The sequence below is a fragment of the Haliotis rufescens genome, unplaced genomic scaffold, assembly GCF_023055435.1.
Source record: "Haliotis rufescens isolate VD_foot unplaced genomic scaffold, xgHalRufe1.0.p SCAF_11, whole genome shotgun sequence".
Taxonomy (NCBI): domain Eukaryota; kingdom Metazoa; phylum Mollusca; class Gastropoda; order Lepetellida; family Haliotidae; genus Haliotis; species Haliotis rufescens.
Window position 1 is genome coordinate 5,702,776 of NW_025963791.1, and position 16,493 is coordinate 5,719,268.

The following is a 16,493-nucleotide window of genomic DNA, read 5'->3' on the forward strand; positions in this document are numbered from 1 at the left end:
CACACTATGATAGAACTGAAATACCGTTTAGGAGTTTTTACTTAAAGTTGACAGAGAAAAAACAGTGGAGAATAAAAAATATTTTGACACTTTTCAAAATATAATATTTTTAACGAAGATATATCTACGGGGCACTTTATATTTCATTTTTGAAAAGAAGTGCTAATTAACAAAAAGTATGCGTGAGATCTGCCTTTAAAACAAACTCGCTCATGAATGTTCAGTGTGCCTGCAGTACATGCGTGCATTAGTAGATTATTTTACGTACGCTTCAAGTACAGCTCTTCATCAACATCAACGCTGATGTTTGCAATGTGGCCATGTTGAGTGTGAAATACTGATGAATATTAATACAATGAATTAATAACATTCAGAACTGTCTCAACTGTTTTCCACTTGTATTCGTACCTAGTTGGTTTAAGATATCTATAAGGCGACAGCATTACAAACAACAAAACAATAAGGAAAAGAATTTTCATCATTAAAATATTAAAACAAAGGATTGTACAAAATTAATGATGCAACTAATTAAGCATTGAAAAAGATTAACATAAAGTTATCATAAAAGTTACATTAGGTAAAGAAATGACTTTCATATTCTGCCATATTAATATGTATATTGTTGGATAAAAAGCAATATTTACAATGCTTCTAATAAACATGTGGTTTCAGGTTTTCTTTTGTTGTTGTTGTTGTTGTTTGGAACCGACGGTGATCTTTTGATTGAATGTCATTTGTGTCATACATGTGCCAATTAAAAAATAAACCCTTTCAGAATTTAATTTATTAATCTTATATTGCAGCAGCATTTTATGAATTCAACATTTGCGATAGTTACATATTTTATTTCATAATGTCGATCTAATTTTTTATTTTTATTTCAATTTTTTATTAAATTAACACACTAAGCAGCAGTTTTAAATTCTGCATGTCAGGTTTTTTTATTTATATATATATACGCTAGTTCATAGTGCCTCGTGTTACATGTTCTATAGAGTTGTTATATGTATATGCATGCAAATGCATGTATATTTACCTCTATTTCTTTATCAGGAGAGAAAGGGATTAAATAGGCGTCAGGAATTTATTACTCTTTCACACCTCGCGTAGCATGTGATAATAAAATTAAGTCAATAGTTTATTATATATCCATGATATATATACATTTCTTTTTCTATTATATTGTTCGTTGAGTCACCGGGCCTAGAGATGAATCGATGGCATGCTCACCAGTTGGTGTCCTTGTGATCGCGAGAGGTATTGACTGGTGGTTCAAACCTTGGCTAAACCTTGCGACGTTCATGGGAAGATCGCAAGCGAATTAAGATTTTATTACTGAACACAAAGAACACCTGTTGCCAGAAATCAGTCGATAGATTTAAGCCTTGGTTGCAAGTTTCATTATTGAAACTGAAGTTGTCCGGTCACCACAGTAAGTAAAGCTTTCATATAAATGTCACTAGTCACATATATTACATGGCTATGTAGAGAACTGTATTCAACGAAATATCTGTGCCATGTTTCTCTCCACATTAAAATGACCAAATAAAGGGAATAAAGGATTTTGATCAAATACGGGATTTTGTCTGTAAGAGAATAGAACCCTACATTATAAGCATTAGTGATATTAAAAATTATTCCCATTCAATATGATATACATTGCATACTGAACAAAATAACGTGTAGGATCTTGAATATAGTTTAGGATAATTTTATGAAATTGTGTGATCAGTTTTCACGACAACAAAAATCCCCGAAAATATTCACGATCCCGAACTTTTTGGCTCAGAATGTAAAGGATATAGGTCAGTGATGCAGGATAATTATTCCACTATACAAAACTAATAATGTCTACAGTGTGAAATAGATAGCACCTATCAACTGAAATGTTTCATTTTTGGTATACAACGTATTCGCTCAATATTTAATCTTTTTTCAAAATATGCTTCGTAGGCGATGTCGCCACATTTTTATAAGGCGGTGACTCTGTGTGTCGTTATCGTCTCTTTATCAGGACACAGAGTGAGAAGAGGTAAGTACTGCTTTTCTAAACATATTCAGAGTTCATAACCACGTTAAATATGTTTTCCCGATTATCGATCATGCGTAGAACGTTACACTAGAGGTTACCGTCACTGATGAATGGACAGGGTAGTTTAAGGACACTTTTATACCCACAAGATCTGCATAAATTAAGAATTGAGCAATACCTTTAGCAATTGTTTTGCATGTTATCAAATGTGTTCATATGAATGTGAACGAGAAATTGCTCATCTCAGTGATTTATGACTTATGACAACACTAAATGTATAGGTAAGTATACAATGTGGCATAAAGACTGATTTTAGAGGGGATGTGCATAACAACAATACAAGCATACGGTAAAAAAATCATCCTGGGTCACTGACTTGTTAAAAACATGTTCAAAGAGCTTATTTAAAGTTGTAAAAATCTGCCTTTTTCACTCATTTTAGTCATATTTATTTATTTGATCAGGTCAGAATTCCAAAAGTTGCAAGTGTAAATAGAAATAAGACTAGTTGGAATCATATATTTAGCTATTTAGATACTTACTTTGACCTTATATACGTTGTAATTCACCCACATCCTATCATTGGGATTAATTACTTTAACATATATTACCACCCGCAAATACAATCTGTCAACATCTTTCAGTCTTAGAACACAACTAATGTCGTCATTAAAAAGGAAAACTTTGTTTCCGTGTCCTTACGTCAGGAAAACAATCCGAACAAGACACTGACATAATTGGCTGAAACGTACTTCTAATATATGCTCTAGCTGAAAGATGTTTCTGCTAATGTCTCTGCGTTACCTCCAGACGTGAGTGACGGGTGTCAGGGTGCTGATGGGCGCCACCACGAGGACAAGGAGGTGTTCAAGGTGGGGTGCTTCAAATACAGGTGTGTCCACGGTCACGCAGCTCTAGAGAGGGGAGGTAAATGTCTTGCTGCTGCTGCTACTACTGATACTACTGTCTCTTCGACTACTACTACTACTTCTACTACTACTAATACTACTACTACTACTACTACAACGATAACTACAGTTACTACTAGTGCTGCAGCTACTACTACTACTACTACTACTAATAATAATAATAATACAACGATAACTACAGTTACTGCTGCAGCTACTACTACTACTACTACTGCTACTGTTACAACTATTACTACTATGGGTACAATGTGTGAAGCCCATTTCTGGTGTCCCCCGCCGTGATATTGCTGGAATATTGCTAAAAGCGGCGTAAAACCGTACTCACTCACTCACTCACTATTACTACTACTGTCAATACTTCTTCTACTACTACTTCTACTACTACTACTACTACTACTACTACTACTACTATTTTTACTACTATTAATACGTCTAGAACCACCAACAACAACACTACTACTACTACTACTAGTAGTACTACTACTACTACTACTACTTCTTCTACTATTACCACTTCTACTACATCCATCTCTACTCTACTATTTCTGCTACGGAAATTAATAAACCCACTATTAATACTAATACTTTTACCACTTCAACCACTACCACTACTACAACTGTCACAAGTACCGCTACAGCAACACAACAGTGATCCACTACAATGACACACCAGTGATCCACTACAGTGACACTACAGTGATTCACTACAATGAGACCAGTGATCCACTACAATGACACTACAGTGCTCCACTACAATAACACTACAGTGATTCACTACAATGAGACTACAGTGATCCACTACAATAACACTACAGTGATTCACTACAATGAGACTACAGTGATCCACTACAATAACACTACAGTGATTCACTACAATAACACTACAGTGATTCACTACAATGACACAACAGTGATTCACTACAATGGCACTACACTGATTCACTACAATGAGACTACAGTGATCCATTACAATAACACTACAGTGATTCACTACAATAACACTACACTGATTCTCTACAATGGCACTACACTGATTCACTACAATGACACTACAGTGATCCACTACAATAACACTACAGTGATTCACTACAATAACACTACAGTGATCCACTACAATGACACTACAGTGATCAACTACAATAACACTACAGGGATTGACTACAATGACACTACAGTGATCCACTACAACGTCACACCAGTGATCTACTACAATAACACTACAGTGACCCACTACAATGTCACACCAGTGTTCCACTACAATAACACTAGTGATTCACTACAATGTCACACCAGTGAACCACTACAATAACACTACAGTGATCCACTATAATGACACTACAGTGATCCACTACAATGTCACACCAGTGATCAACTACAATAACACTACAGTGATCCACTACAATGAGACTACAGTGATCCACTACAATGTCACACCAGTGATCCACTACAATAACACTACAGTGATCCACTACAATGACACTACAGTGATCCACTTCAATGTCACACCAGTGATCTACTACAATAACACTACAGTGGTCAACTACAATAACACCACAGTGATCAACTACAATGAGACTAAAGTGATCCACTACATTGACACTACAGTGATTCACTACAATGACACTACAGTGATTCATCAAAACAAGAAACATGTAGTTGCTATTTCCTCTTACCATTTTTTATCAATTTCAAGATTGAAATCGAATTTTGGATGCTAAGGAATTTCAAGCATTTACCGTTATCACTAATTCCACTACCACTGCTGCAGCTACTACTGCTACTGTTACTTCTACTACTACTACTACTACTGCTGCTACTACTGTTACTTATACTACTACTACTGCTGCTGCTACTGTTACTACTACTGCTACCACTGCTACTGTAACTAGTAGCATTTACCGATGTGTGTGTGTGTGTGCGTGCGTGCCTGTGTGTGCGTGCGTGCATGCGTGTGTGTGTGTGTGTGTGTGCGTGCGTGCGTGCGTGCGTGCGTGCGTGCGTGCGTGTGTGTGTGTGTGTGTATCAATCAATATCGATAACTCTAAATTGTTTCCAGATATCATCATCCGATAACATTTTGGTGACACCACTAATTCTTTATTACTGGAACAACTTAATAATTGATTCCATAAAATGAATTGTAGAACATTAAAAAGGGAACTAAAAGGTGTCAAGGATAAACGAGTGGAAGAAAGGCGACTCGTAATCAGCTGCAAAGTTAGTTGCACGTCACCTGTCTATTTCAGGATGTCCGAACCCGCTCGCATCTGCTGACTGCCTGGACATGGGGGAGACCTACCAGAAAGACTGCTCCACCTACACCTGCGTCATGGAACACGACGACCACTTCATTCGAATCACCACCCCCAGTAAGCTTACATGGGTCGCTTGCACGTGTGTTGAAATGTAACAACAATAACTGCTCTCCTTATGCTAAAGGACGGGTGGCTAAGAAATATGAGACTCGCTGAGTTGCGTCCCTTCGTCATGTCATGATCCGCTGAGAGTCGGTTCAAATCCTAGGTTGCGTTCAATTTCAAAACCTTGAGCTCGGGTGAGCCCGTGTTGACCAAGGTAAAACCCATGTTAAGCTTGGTTAACCAATGTTAACTCATGTTAACTGATTTACGTCATACTTCGGTTGACCTAGATTGCCCATACCTACTGAATCCTGGGGTGAGGTACTTTGGTTCACGACCTTCAGGTGACGTCATCGATAAAACCAATTAGTTTCATATACTGATTAAATCATGATAAAAGAGCATTTTAATGAATAATAATGAAGAACTTATTGACAGTATATATGTATTCTGAATGATTCCCGGAAATTTAATTTTCGATTATTGATATGAACACTTTAGAATCAATTATACAACTTCGTTGATGATTTTGCATATCTGATATTCTACGCGTTTGTTTGAACTTGCTTGTTCTTTTACATGCATAAAATAGCAAAGGCACAATGGCAGCTTTGTTAAGCAATGAAACACTTGTTAACATCTCCTAGTCGTGTGTTATAGCAATGCACATAGCTGATGTTATTCTGCTCCTTCTAAACTAATGTCCAAAAGAAACGATACCACACATTTTTCTAAATATTTTATTATGAAGAGTTAATTTTCGTCTGAAAAGGTACTTTTTCGTATCCTACGTTCCAAACCAAACGTATTCGGTCGATAAAACCGGGAACATTTGATCAATTGAGAAAAAAGCGTGCAATTTGCCCAAATGACGTTCCGTCCCGTAACACGAAATGCACGTGCATATCTTCTGTATAAAACTGCTGACCCGACACGTTGGGATCACAGCAACAAAAAGCACACAAAAGAAATGCCACGTTTGACAGCGATTGAGAGAGAGAGAGCCGTAGGAATGCTCCAACAGGGAGCTACGCACCGCGACGTCGCCAGAAGGTTAGGATGCGCACGCATAACCGTCACCAGGTTAATGCAGCGGTTGCGTCAAACAGGTCGGACAGCAGACAGGCCGAGAACCGGTAGACCACGGGTGACCACGCCTATTGAAGACCGCCACATACGGGAACTTCACCTTCGGAACCGCTTCGTAACGGCGACGTTAACGGCACGAACGGCACTGGGACACGTGATAAGTCGACAAACCGTGTACAGGATGTTCACCGGACATGAACCCAATCGAACACATGTGGGACATTCGCGGCCGCAAAGTCAGGAATCGCCCTGTGCCTCCAGTTAACCTCCAGGAACAGGAACAATGCCTCCTCCATGAATGGCAACGTATCCCCCCCCCCCCCCCCCCCAACATCATCAGACGTCTGACGTCATCAGCTCGTAGACGTGTACTAGCGTGTATTGACACTTACGTTGGACATACCCGGTACTAACGTGGCTTTGAGACGTGTGTTGTGACATTTTCCACACTTGACTCATCAACTGTGTTCAAATGAAATTTTCATTTTGGACCCCCCGCGTCTTTACATGTCTGTCCTCATGATTGTAAAGGATTGATTACAATGAATTTGTGTACACATACTGTGAAAACATTACTCACAAGTCATATACCAATTTTAAATGCCTGTATCGTTTAGTTTTTTGGTAATGTCCTTTCAAACACGTGGTATCGTTTCTTTTGGACATTAGTTTAGCAGCGGGGGTAGAATAGGTCTTCAGCAACCCATGCTTGCCGTAAAACGCGACAATGCTTGTCGTTAAAAGGCGACTAACAGGATCGGGTGGTCAGGCTCGCTGACTTAGTTGATGCATGTCGTCAATCCCTTATTGCGAGGATCGATGCTCATGATATCAATCACTGGATTGTCTGGTCCAGACTCGATTATTTACAGACCACAGTCATATAGCTGGAATATTGCTGAGTACGGCGTTAAACAAAAAAACCCAAACCAACCTCCTGGCAGCCGCTATTATATCACAAGTTGCATTTTATGCGTTTTATTTCGGGCACTGCTCTTAATTATCCTTGAATCGTGAATACCCTGGTTGCCAGAAATGTGGTACCCTCGGTTGACTCAGGTCACTGAAATTTTAATAATCAAACGAACCTAGTGTTTGTTTTGTTTGTTTGTTGTTTAACACTGCACTCAGAAATATTCCAGCTAAATGAAATAAGGTTTGTAAATAATCAAGTCTGGATCAGGCATTCCGGTGATTGACAACATGAGAATCGATCTAAATTGGGATCGATGACATGCATCAACCAAGTCGGCGAGCCTGACCACCCGATCGCGTTAGTCGCCTATTACGACAAGCATAGTCGCCTCTTACAGCAAGCATGGGTTGCTGAAGACCTATTCTACCCCGGATGTTAACGGGTAACGAACTCAGTGAGTCCTTCTGATCATGATTCTTGATTTGTCAACACCATACCCTTGTTCTTTGGTTTCACCGAGGTGGAAAATGTCTAAGGCCTGCGACAATTAAGGTCGCCCTCCAACAATAAGCTGACACGTGGTGGTATATACTTATCAAAAGAAGTTAAGGAACACCCGATCTGTTCATGGCAATGACAGATTAACTGTAGTCGCATGAGAACATCCGGTGTCCCTTAACTTCATTTGAGTTCTATAACTTAAATTCTACTCACACCCTCGTAAACGTGACCTTTCACCCTCTCGGTAGCGTTTCCTCCGGTTTTACACGCGGGTGGCTGGTATGGTGGAAGGGAGACCCGATGGGTTCATGAAAGGAAGTACTTCTTGTTTGTTGTTTTACGCCCCACTCAGCAATATTCCAGCTATATGACGGCGACCCATAAATAACCGAGTCTGAACGAGACAAACCAGTGGTTGATATCATGAGCATGTCACATGCAGTCGGGCTACAAAAAAACATGCTGCGTGTTGATTTTTCGAACAAACATTATCAACTATTTATATGTTACTTGACTGTTCAATCTTCACAATTTCCTGTAAAAAATAATAAATAAGGTTTGCATAATTTAACAACTGCAGATACAACGCAGGAATATGAATGATGTCCTTGTATTATAAACTGCCTGGCAAAAGATTATATATGCACCCATGTTTGATGGTGGCTATACATTAAACAAACAAGAAATGGTTATTCGATAGTTATTTGTCAACACGGGTTGAAATCAATCAGTATCCAGTAGTAAAGTAAAGCTGGTGTGTGACAATCAATGCACTTAAGTGCGCAACACAAGGGAAGACAAACGAACTGACAGAGCGTTACACTGCATTGTGTAGTGACCACGCCGGAGACGCCACGCCGGTCATGCAACGCTACGACGTCGTCGACCGTGACACTTGATACAATACCTTCCCTTTGTATTCTTTCAACATAAATATGTTTCATGTTGATTTCATCGTTATATTGAGAAACACGCGAGCAGCTCAATCTTGATATGTCGAAGTCAAAAGCTTTTATGAGATCTCCTTCACTTTTAATGTCTAACATAATGGTAGTGTGGGCGTTAAAATGTAGGATCAGATTTCAAAGTATTGCAGAATGAAACCTTGTTAATTCGAACTTCACATCTCGATGTTCTTTCACTTCGTTTATCTCGAAGTACGGATAACCCGACATTTATGCATTGAATTGAGGATTTCTATGTATTTTATGTAAAAACATATATGAAATGTGGCATGTATTGTTCCACCTTGTGCGAAGCAATCGGGTGTGAAACGGAAATCCCAACTGGCTGCATACTGAAAATAGGATATGTAAGGAACCGTTTCTAAAATTAAAAGTGACGCGTCGCATATACAACCAGGAACCAGTTTATACTACAACGGTTTTATAGTAGCGGGTCATACTTTACGCTCTCCATTTGGGAATTAGATATCGTTGTGTGGATACGTTCAGGATGTTTTTCATTTTGTTGAAGAAATAAATATTGTTTTATTAATTTTTTCAACTGTTACAAGTTGAAGATTAGCTATATTATTTTTTTCAAATATGAAATTATAATTGTGTACCTGAAATATTGCAAAAATATTTCTGAAATAGATTATTCATTTTGTGGTGACGTATTTACCGCTACATCCCGTTGATTACGTCATCAATCTGTTCCCAGGGTGCAACGTCAGTAACGAGTGTGTGAATGTCGACACCATCACGTATTGCAACGAGTGCCTCCCTGGCGCCAATGGACACCCTGTTCTTAACAAAGGTAAGTGTTACTTTGTCGACATGTTTATCATCCTGATTAGTCCAGGGTATTATATATGCATCTTTATCTGTACTGACAAATATCCTGCTTAAATTCTAAACATGTTTAGATTATGGGGATTTTGTGTTTAGCTGGGGCTAAAACAAGGACTGGTCGGCTCGGAGTCAGTATACTGTGTCTGAGTGGGGTATTCATGTTAAACTGTGTCTGAGTGGGGTATTCAAGTTAAACTGTGGCATGGTATCTCAGTGAGCTAGCACTATTTCATATATGAAGATCCTAAACGTGTTTATAGATGCAAGTCACCAAATATGTATTCCGATTAGGATTTAAACACATTCCTAAACATGTTTAGATCTAAACATGTCTTGTATATGTTTACATTCTTGACACACTTTTCACAGTGAGGTAGTCAGTCCGTGAACAGTTAGCTTTGCATCACAAGACAAGCAGGTCAAGCAAAGTAAAACCTGTCATTAATCAATTGATGATCGATCAATCAATCACCATAAGATTTATATGGTTATATGGATTTCCGACCCTAGATTCTATCAACAGGATCGAAATCTTCTTGACCAAGTTGAAATTTGCCATCAATAAATCATATTGAGAAACATCTGTTGGTCATTTTGGTCTGACCATTCCGTTATTATTTTTTAAATAACATGTTCAAAAAAATAATAGAAAACATAATTTTGCCTCCGGTTTTACATCCAACATTTATTCTGGGTGTCCTGGCAAATAATGTGTTGTTAAAAAACAAAACATTTTATCTCCTCTTTTGAGAGAAGTTTAATGACTGAAAAATATCTCTCTCACCGACATAGGTAATTTCCAAAGAGTGAGTGAGTTGGATTTAACGCTGCGTCGAACGGTATTCCAGGTATGTCGCGGCGTTTCAGCTTGATGTGGGAGTAAAACCCGAAGTGATGCAGGTCTCCGACATTTACCACTTTGGTGAAACCCACGAGCACGGGTATGGTGCTGACAAACCTAGAAACATATTGGGGGCGAACCGGGATTCGAAACCACGATCATGGGCTTCTGGCGGGAACTATATACACAAACAGTCCGCTCAGATTGTGAAACTGAAAGATTCGATGTTCCCGAATGTTAGTTTCGTTGTAAACGGAAACCTAATATAACCACAGCGACATCCTAGCTGATGCAATTTGGATCTTTCTGCCCATTTATGGAAGACACAATGCACAAACATGCAATTCAATGTAGGAAGCTGGAAGTGACATCGGGAATACATGGCTTTCTGAAATGCATGTAGCAGTTTTCCTTACTGTTACGAAAAAATACATTTAAAATACAGCATTTGTTCGCTTATACGAAGCTTTTGGGATTTAAAAAACAGAAATCATAAGATAGTTGTCGGCAACACCTCGACCTAGATTCGTCAGAGTGTAATCAGACCCCATTTCCACTTGTAATAAAGATGACGCAACACATATACAGCCGGTAACCAGTATATACGACACGGCCGTCATTGTACGTCGGTAGACCGCCTCCGTGGTCTTGTGGAAGAGCGTACGCCCGGAGAGCGGAAGGTCCAGGGTTCGATCCCCGGCCGCGTTATACCAAAAGACGTTAAAAGATGGTACTTGTTGTTACCCTGTCTGGCGCTCGGCATTAAGGGGCTAAAACAAGGACTGGTCGGCTCGGAGTCAGTATTCATGTTAAACTGCAGCATGGTATCTCAGTGAGCTAGTACTATAAATCGGCATCAGTCCGGACTAGTACAAGCAGCCACACACACACACGTGCATCCACATCGCTATATAATCGCAATAATCTTGGACGCGACGTTAAACCCAATTTCACCTCACCTCACATTGCAGGTCGTGAGACATTGGTAACTTCACAGTTAAGAACGGGACAACGCGTGTAAACACAGCAACACACACTGTGGGGAATCCTGGATAAAATATGTCCCCAGTTCACCAGGCTAGTCGCAAGAGCCGACTTAAATGGGGTTTGGGTGTTTTTAGTTCTGTGTGACATGACTGAGCGTGTCATCGTACCCCGACGGCGTGGAATCTCGGGGATGTGTCCTTCACTGGTTTGGCTGGATCGATTGCATTATTTTCACGCCTCTGTGGAATACTTGAACATTTTCAAACTGCGGAGTAAAATATCATTCAGCCACTCATTCATTCACTTCATTTTCAGCATGCAGAGTGGAGGACAAGTGCTACTCCCTGGGGAGCGTTATCAGGGAGGACTGTGTCGATAAGAAATGTGTTGAATTGCCAACGGGAGCTGAGTTTCAAGAAATTCCATCTCAACCAGAACGTAATGCCTGTCTAACTCATTCTATTAACTGAGATACTATACATCGTGTATGCTGTTGTCAGTAGATTGCTATTATTACTAATTACTATACATTATTTTATGTATTATTTATGCATTGTAGGCTATATGTTGTGTGATGAAGGGTTTATGCTGTGGGACGTATGTTGTAGGATATATGTTGTGTGATGAAGGGTTTATGCTGTGGGTCGTATGTTGTAGGCTATATGTAGCGTGATGAAGGGTTTATGCTGTGGGACGTATGTTGGAGGCTATATGTTGTGTGATGAAGGGTTTATGCTGTAGGACGTATGTTGTAGGTTATATGTAGTGTGATGAAGGGTGTATGCTGTGGGACGTATGTTGTAGGCTACATGTAGTGTGATGAAGGGTTTATGCTGTGGGACTTATGTTGTAGGATATATGTAATGTGATGAAGGGTTTATGCTGTGGGACTTATGTTGTAGGCAAGATGTTGTGTGATGAAGGGTTTATGCTGTGGGACGTATGTTGTAGGCTACATGTTGTGTGATGAAGGGTTTATGCTGTGGGACGTATGTTGTAGGCTACATGTTGTGTGATGAAGGGTTTATGCTGTGGGACGTATGTTGTAGGCTACATGTTGTGCGATGAAGGGTTTATGCTGTGGGACGTATGTTGTAGGCTACATGTTGTGTGATGAAGTGTTTATGCTGTGGGACGTATGTTGTAGGCTATATGTTGTGTGTTGAAGGGTTTATGCTGTGGGACGTATGTTGTAGGCTATATGTTGTGTGTTGAAGGGTGTATGCTGTAGGACGTATGTTGTAGGCTACATGTTGTGTGTTTGAGGGTTTATGCTGTAGAACGTATGTTGTAGGCTATATGTTGTGTGTGAAGGGTTTATGCTGTGGGACGTATGTTGTAGGCTACATGTTGTGTGTTGAAGGGTTTATGCTGTGGGGCGTATGTTGTAGGCTACATGTTGTGTGATGAAGGGTTTATGCTGTAGGACGTATGTTGTAGGCTACATGTTGTGTGTTGAAGGGTGTATGCTGTAGGACGTATCTTGTAGGCTACATATTGTATGTTGTATGCTGAAGGGTTTATGCTGCAGGACTTATGTTGTAGGCTACGTGTTGTATGTTGTGTGTTGAAGGGTTTATGCTGTGGGACGTATGTTGTAGGCTACATGTTGTATGTTGTATGCTGAAGGGTTTATGCTGTGGGACGTATGTTGTAGGCTACATGTTGTATGTTGTATGCTGAAGGGTTTATGTTGTGGGACGTATGTTATAGGCAATATGTTGTCTGTTGTGTGTTGAAGGGTTTCTGCTATGGGACGCATCTTGTAGGCTACATATTGTATGTTGTATGCTGAAGGGTTTATGCTGTAGGACTTATGTTGTAGGCTACGTGTTGTATGTTATGTGTTGAAGGGTTTATGCTGTGGGACGTATGTTGTAGGCTACATGTTGTATGTTGTGTGTTGAAGGGTTTATGCTGTAGGACGTATGTTGAAGGCTACATGGTGTATGTTGTGTGTTGAAGGGTTTATGCTGTAGGACGTATGTTGTAGGCTACATGTTGTATGTTGAAGGGTGTTTGCTGTAGGACGTATATTGTAGGCTACATATTGTATGTTTTATGCTAAAGGGTTTATGCTGTAGGACTTATGTTGTAGGCTACATGTTGTATGTTGTGTGTTGAAGGGTTTATGCTGTAGGACCTATGTTATTGGTTACATGTTGTATGTTGTGTGTTGAAGGGTTTATGATGTAGGGCGTATGTTGTAGGCTACATGTTGTATGTTGTATGCTGAAGGGTTGATGCTGTGGGACGAACGTTGTAGGCTACATGTTGTATGTTATGGGATGCATGTTGTAGGTTATATCTGCAGTCTGTGGGCCGAACGATGTAGGTTCTATGTTGTGGGGACAGACCCGTACATAGACTGTGTGTTATATACCGTAAACTGTATGTTGTATGATGTAGGATGTGTGTTACCTGATCTAGGCTATACCTGTAGGCTGTATGCTATATAATGATTATCGTGCTTATGTTGTAGGCTGCATGTTGAACCATGATGGTGCATGTCTGGATGTGGGCACAACTCATGACTGTCTCACCTGTAACGCCGATCTGACAATTACAACAGGTGGGTGGATAATCAGTGCTTCTGTCATCTGCAGTAATAAAGCTGTTTTGGACACATTGGCGTGTATGTTGCATGGAAAGTTAGTTAGATTCATTCAATGCCAGGACATATAATGTACTTGGCGAAAATGGGATCATTGGGAAACATGGCGATTGGTGAAAACAGGGAGAGGGGAAGGGAGAGGGGGGGGGAGAAACATAGGGAGCTGAGGAGAGTAGAGACATGAAGAGAATGAAAAGAGATGTACAGGGAAGAGAGACGTCGAGAAAGATGGAGAGGATAATTTGGTGAGATGAAGAGAAGAAAGTGAGAGGTAGAGTGAAAGACGGAGAGACCAAAGCGGAGATGGAAAAGACGGGTAGATTAGAAGAGCAAAACAGAGAGAAAGAGAAAATATGGAGGGGTGGGGATAGTGGAGAGAGGCAGATAAATGAGAGGAAGGGAGTGGAGATAGAAAGAGGGGAAGTAAAAAAAGAAAGGAGGGGATTAAGAGAGGAAGAGATCTGATAGTTAGGGAAACGGATAATCAGAAATCTGAAGAAGTCGGATAGGGGAAATCATCTGATAGTTGTGGAGAATGGGGGGAGAAAGTCATCAGTTGGGGAAGGAGAAAGCATAGTAGAATAGTTGAAGCAGAAGGGAGCTGTATCAATTTAGTGATCAAAGAACAGGGGATGAACAACTACTCACACCTTTAAGATTTAACACACTATTTAAATTATCTCAATTTAACCCCATTGTATTTGCAGCTTGTGAGTTCCACGATCCTGTGGATGGCATCAAGTGTGTACCAAATGGACAAACATCTCTCCATCTGTCTGAAGGCAAGAAGCACCGCTGTGAATGTGGCGTTCTACCCGATCACACATCCATAATGCACTGCTCAGAACCCATAAAGGATTAACAATGTGTTGGCATGTAATCAAGGATTAATCACCAAAGTGAACATCACAGTTATCTCCTCACTGAACACAATAAATCGGTTGAGAGTTACCTATCTGTACCAGTTGACTCAAGACCAAACGAAGGGTTACGAGTTTGTTTTTCTGCAGATCACCCATCAAGTCCTTTTGACATCATCACAGCAAGCTATTGATCCAATACAATTACATAAAACGGTATGGACGATGGATGACCATGACGGACTACAAGACATTCCAAAGTCATCCCATCGTCTAACTGATCCGACCCGTGAAGATCCGAGGTAAAATAGGTCTTCAGCAACCCAGTCTTGTCGTAAAAGGCGACTATGCTTGTCGTAAGAGGCGACTAACGGCATCGCTGACTTGGTTGACGCATGTCATCGATCCCAATTGCGTGGGTCGATGCCCATGATATCAATCACTGGATTGTCTAGTCCAGACTCGATTATTAACAGACCGCCGTCATGTAGCTGGAATATTGCTGAGAGCGGCGTAAAACAACTAACCAACCAACCAGCCAACCAAACCTTAGTGATCCAGTGTCTTACATTGGAAATGTCTACGACCGGTCAGTTCAGGATCTCCTTCACTTTAGTTGACTTTAGTTTAACTGAAATCCTGTAGGATGTAGGAGTCACACATAACACAAGACAGAAGTCAGCCTCGATTATCCAGAGCATTATGTTCGCATTCTGTGTTGATAAATACCCTGGATCCACTGACCACCATTGCTTGGTTTTATCAGGTGGCATGACCACCTCGGTCTTTCCAATCTCCAACCTCATAATGCTCGACAGTAACTGTATGGCTGCTGGAACTAGATCTCTGGACACCATTTGAGCTATGGTTGCACGTATATGTCCACAGTATTTATCCTAATGCAATGGAGATATCATGCACTGTATTATCGTGCGAAATCTCTCCTGCCTCTTCAACATTTTGGAGATGTACATTGTACGCATGTGGGGAATTGAGCCCGGGTCATCAGCATGATGACCGAACACTTTAACCACTAGGCTACCCTAACGCCCGCCACAGATGGGAGAGATCGGGGGAAAAGGATGGCTTCTAACAGTGTTTCAGTTGATGACAATGTCAGCAAAAGGTGGGGGACAGCCTGAAGTGATCGAGGTAGACATTTCCAAATTGGGTGGAACCACGAATACCGGAATGCTGCTGAGACCAAGAATAACAATATTGGAAGAAAGCCCACATTGCAGGTCTTAGGAGATTTCCAATCTCCGACCTCATAATGCTCGACAGTAACTGTATGGCTGCTGGAACTAGACCTCTGGACGCCATTTGAGCTATGGTTGCACACAGGTCCACAGTTTTTATCCTAATGCAATGGAGATAACATGCACTGTATTATCCTGGGAAATATTTCTGGTGGAGCACCTCGGGTGCCCAGCTCCGCTGCTGGTAGTAAAAAGGTGCAGCCTGTCTTGCTGCCCTCGTGGATAAGTGCTCATGCTGTCAATCACTGGTTTGCCTGGTTCAAACTCGACTTACAGGCTTATCAGACTTTGGCATTAAATAATGTCACT

The 16,493-nt window shown here is 40.5% G+C and overlaps 1 protein-coding gene across 1 annotated transcript; it reads left to right on the forward strand.

The window, feature by feature from the left end:
* The first annotated feature begins 1,305 nt into the window (after positions 1-1,305).
* On the forward strand, positions 1,306-15,050 carry LOC124134349. Its single transcript, XM_046499114.2, has 8 exons — positions 1,306-1,432; positions 1,954-2,032; positions 2,843-2,959; positions 5,208-5,330; positions 9,493-9,588; positions 11,767-11,889; positions 13,934-14,023; positions 14,773-15,050. The coding sequence occupies exons 2-8, from the start codon at positions 1,957-1,959 to the stop codon at positions 14,925-14,927; spliced, it is 780 nt and encodes a 259-aa protein (XP_046355070.2). The 5' UTR covers positions 1,306-1,432; positions 1,954-1,956; the 3' UTR covers positions 14,928-15,050.
* The last annotated feature ends 1,443 nt before the right edge of the window (positions 15,051-16,493 follow it).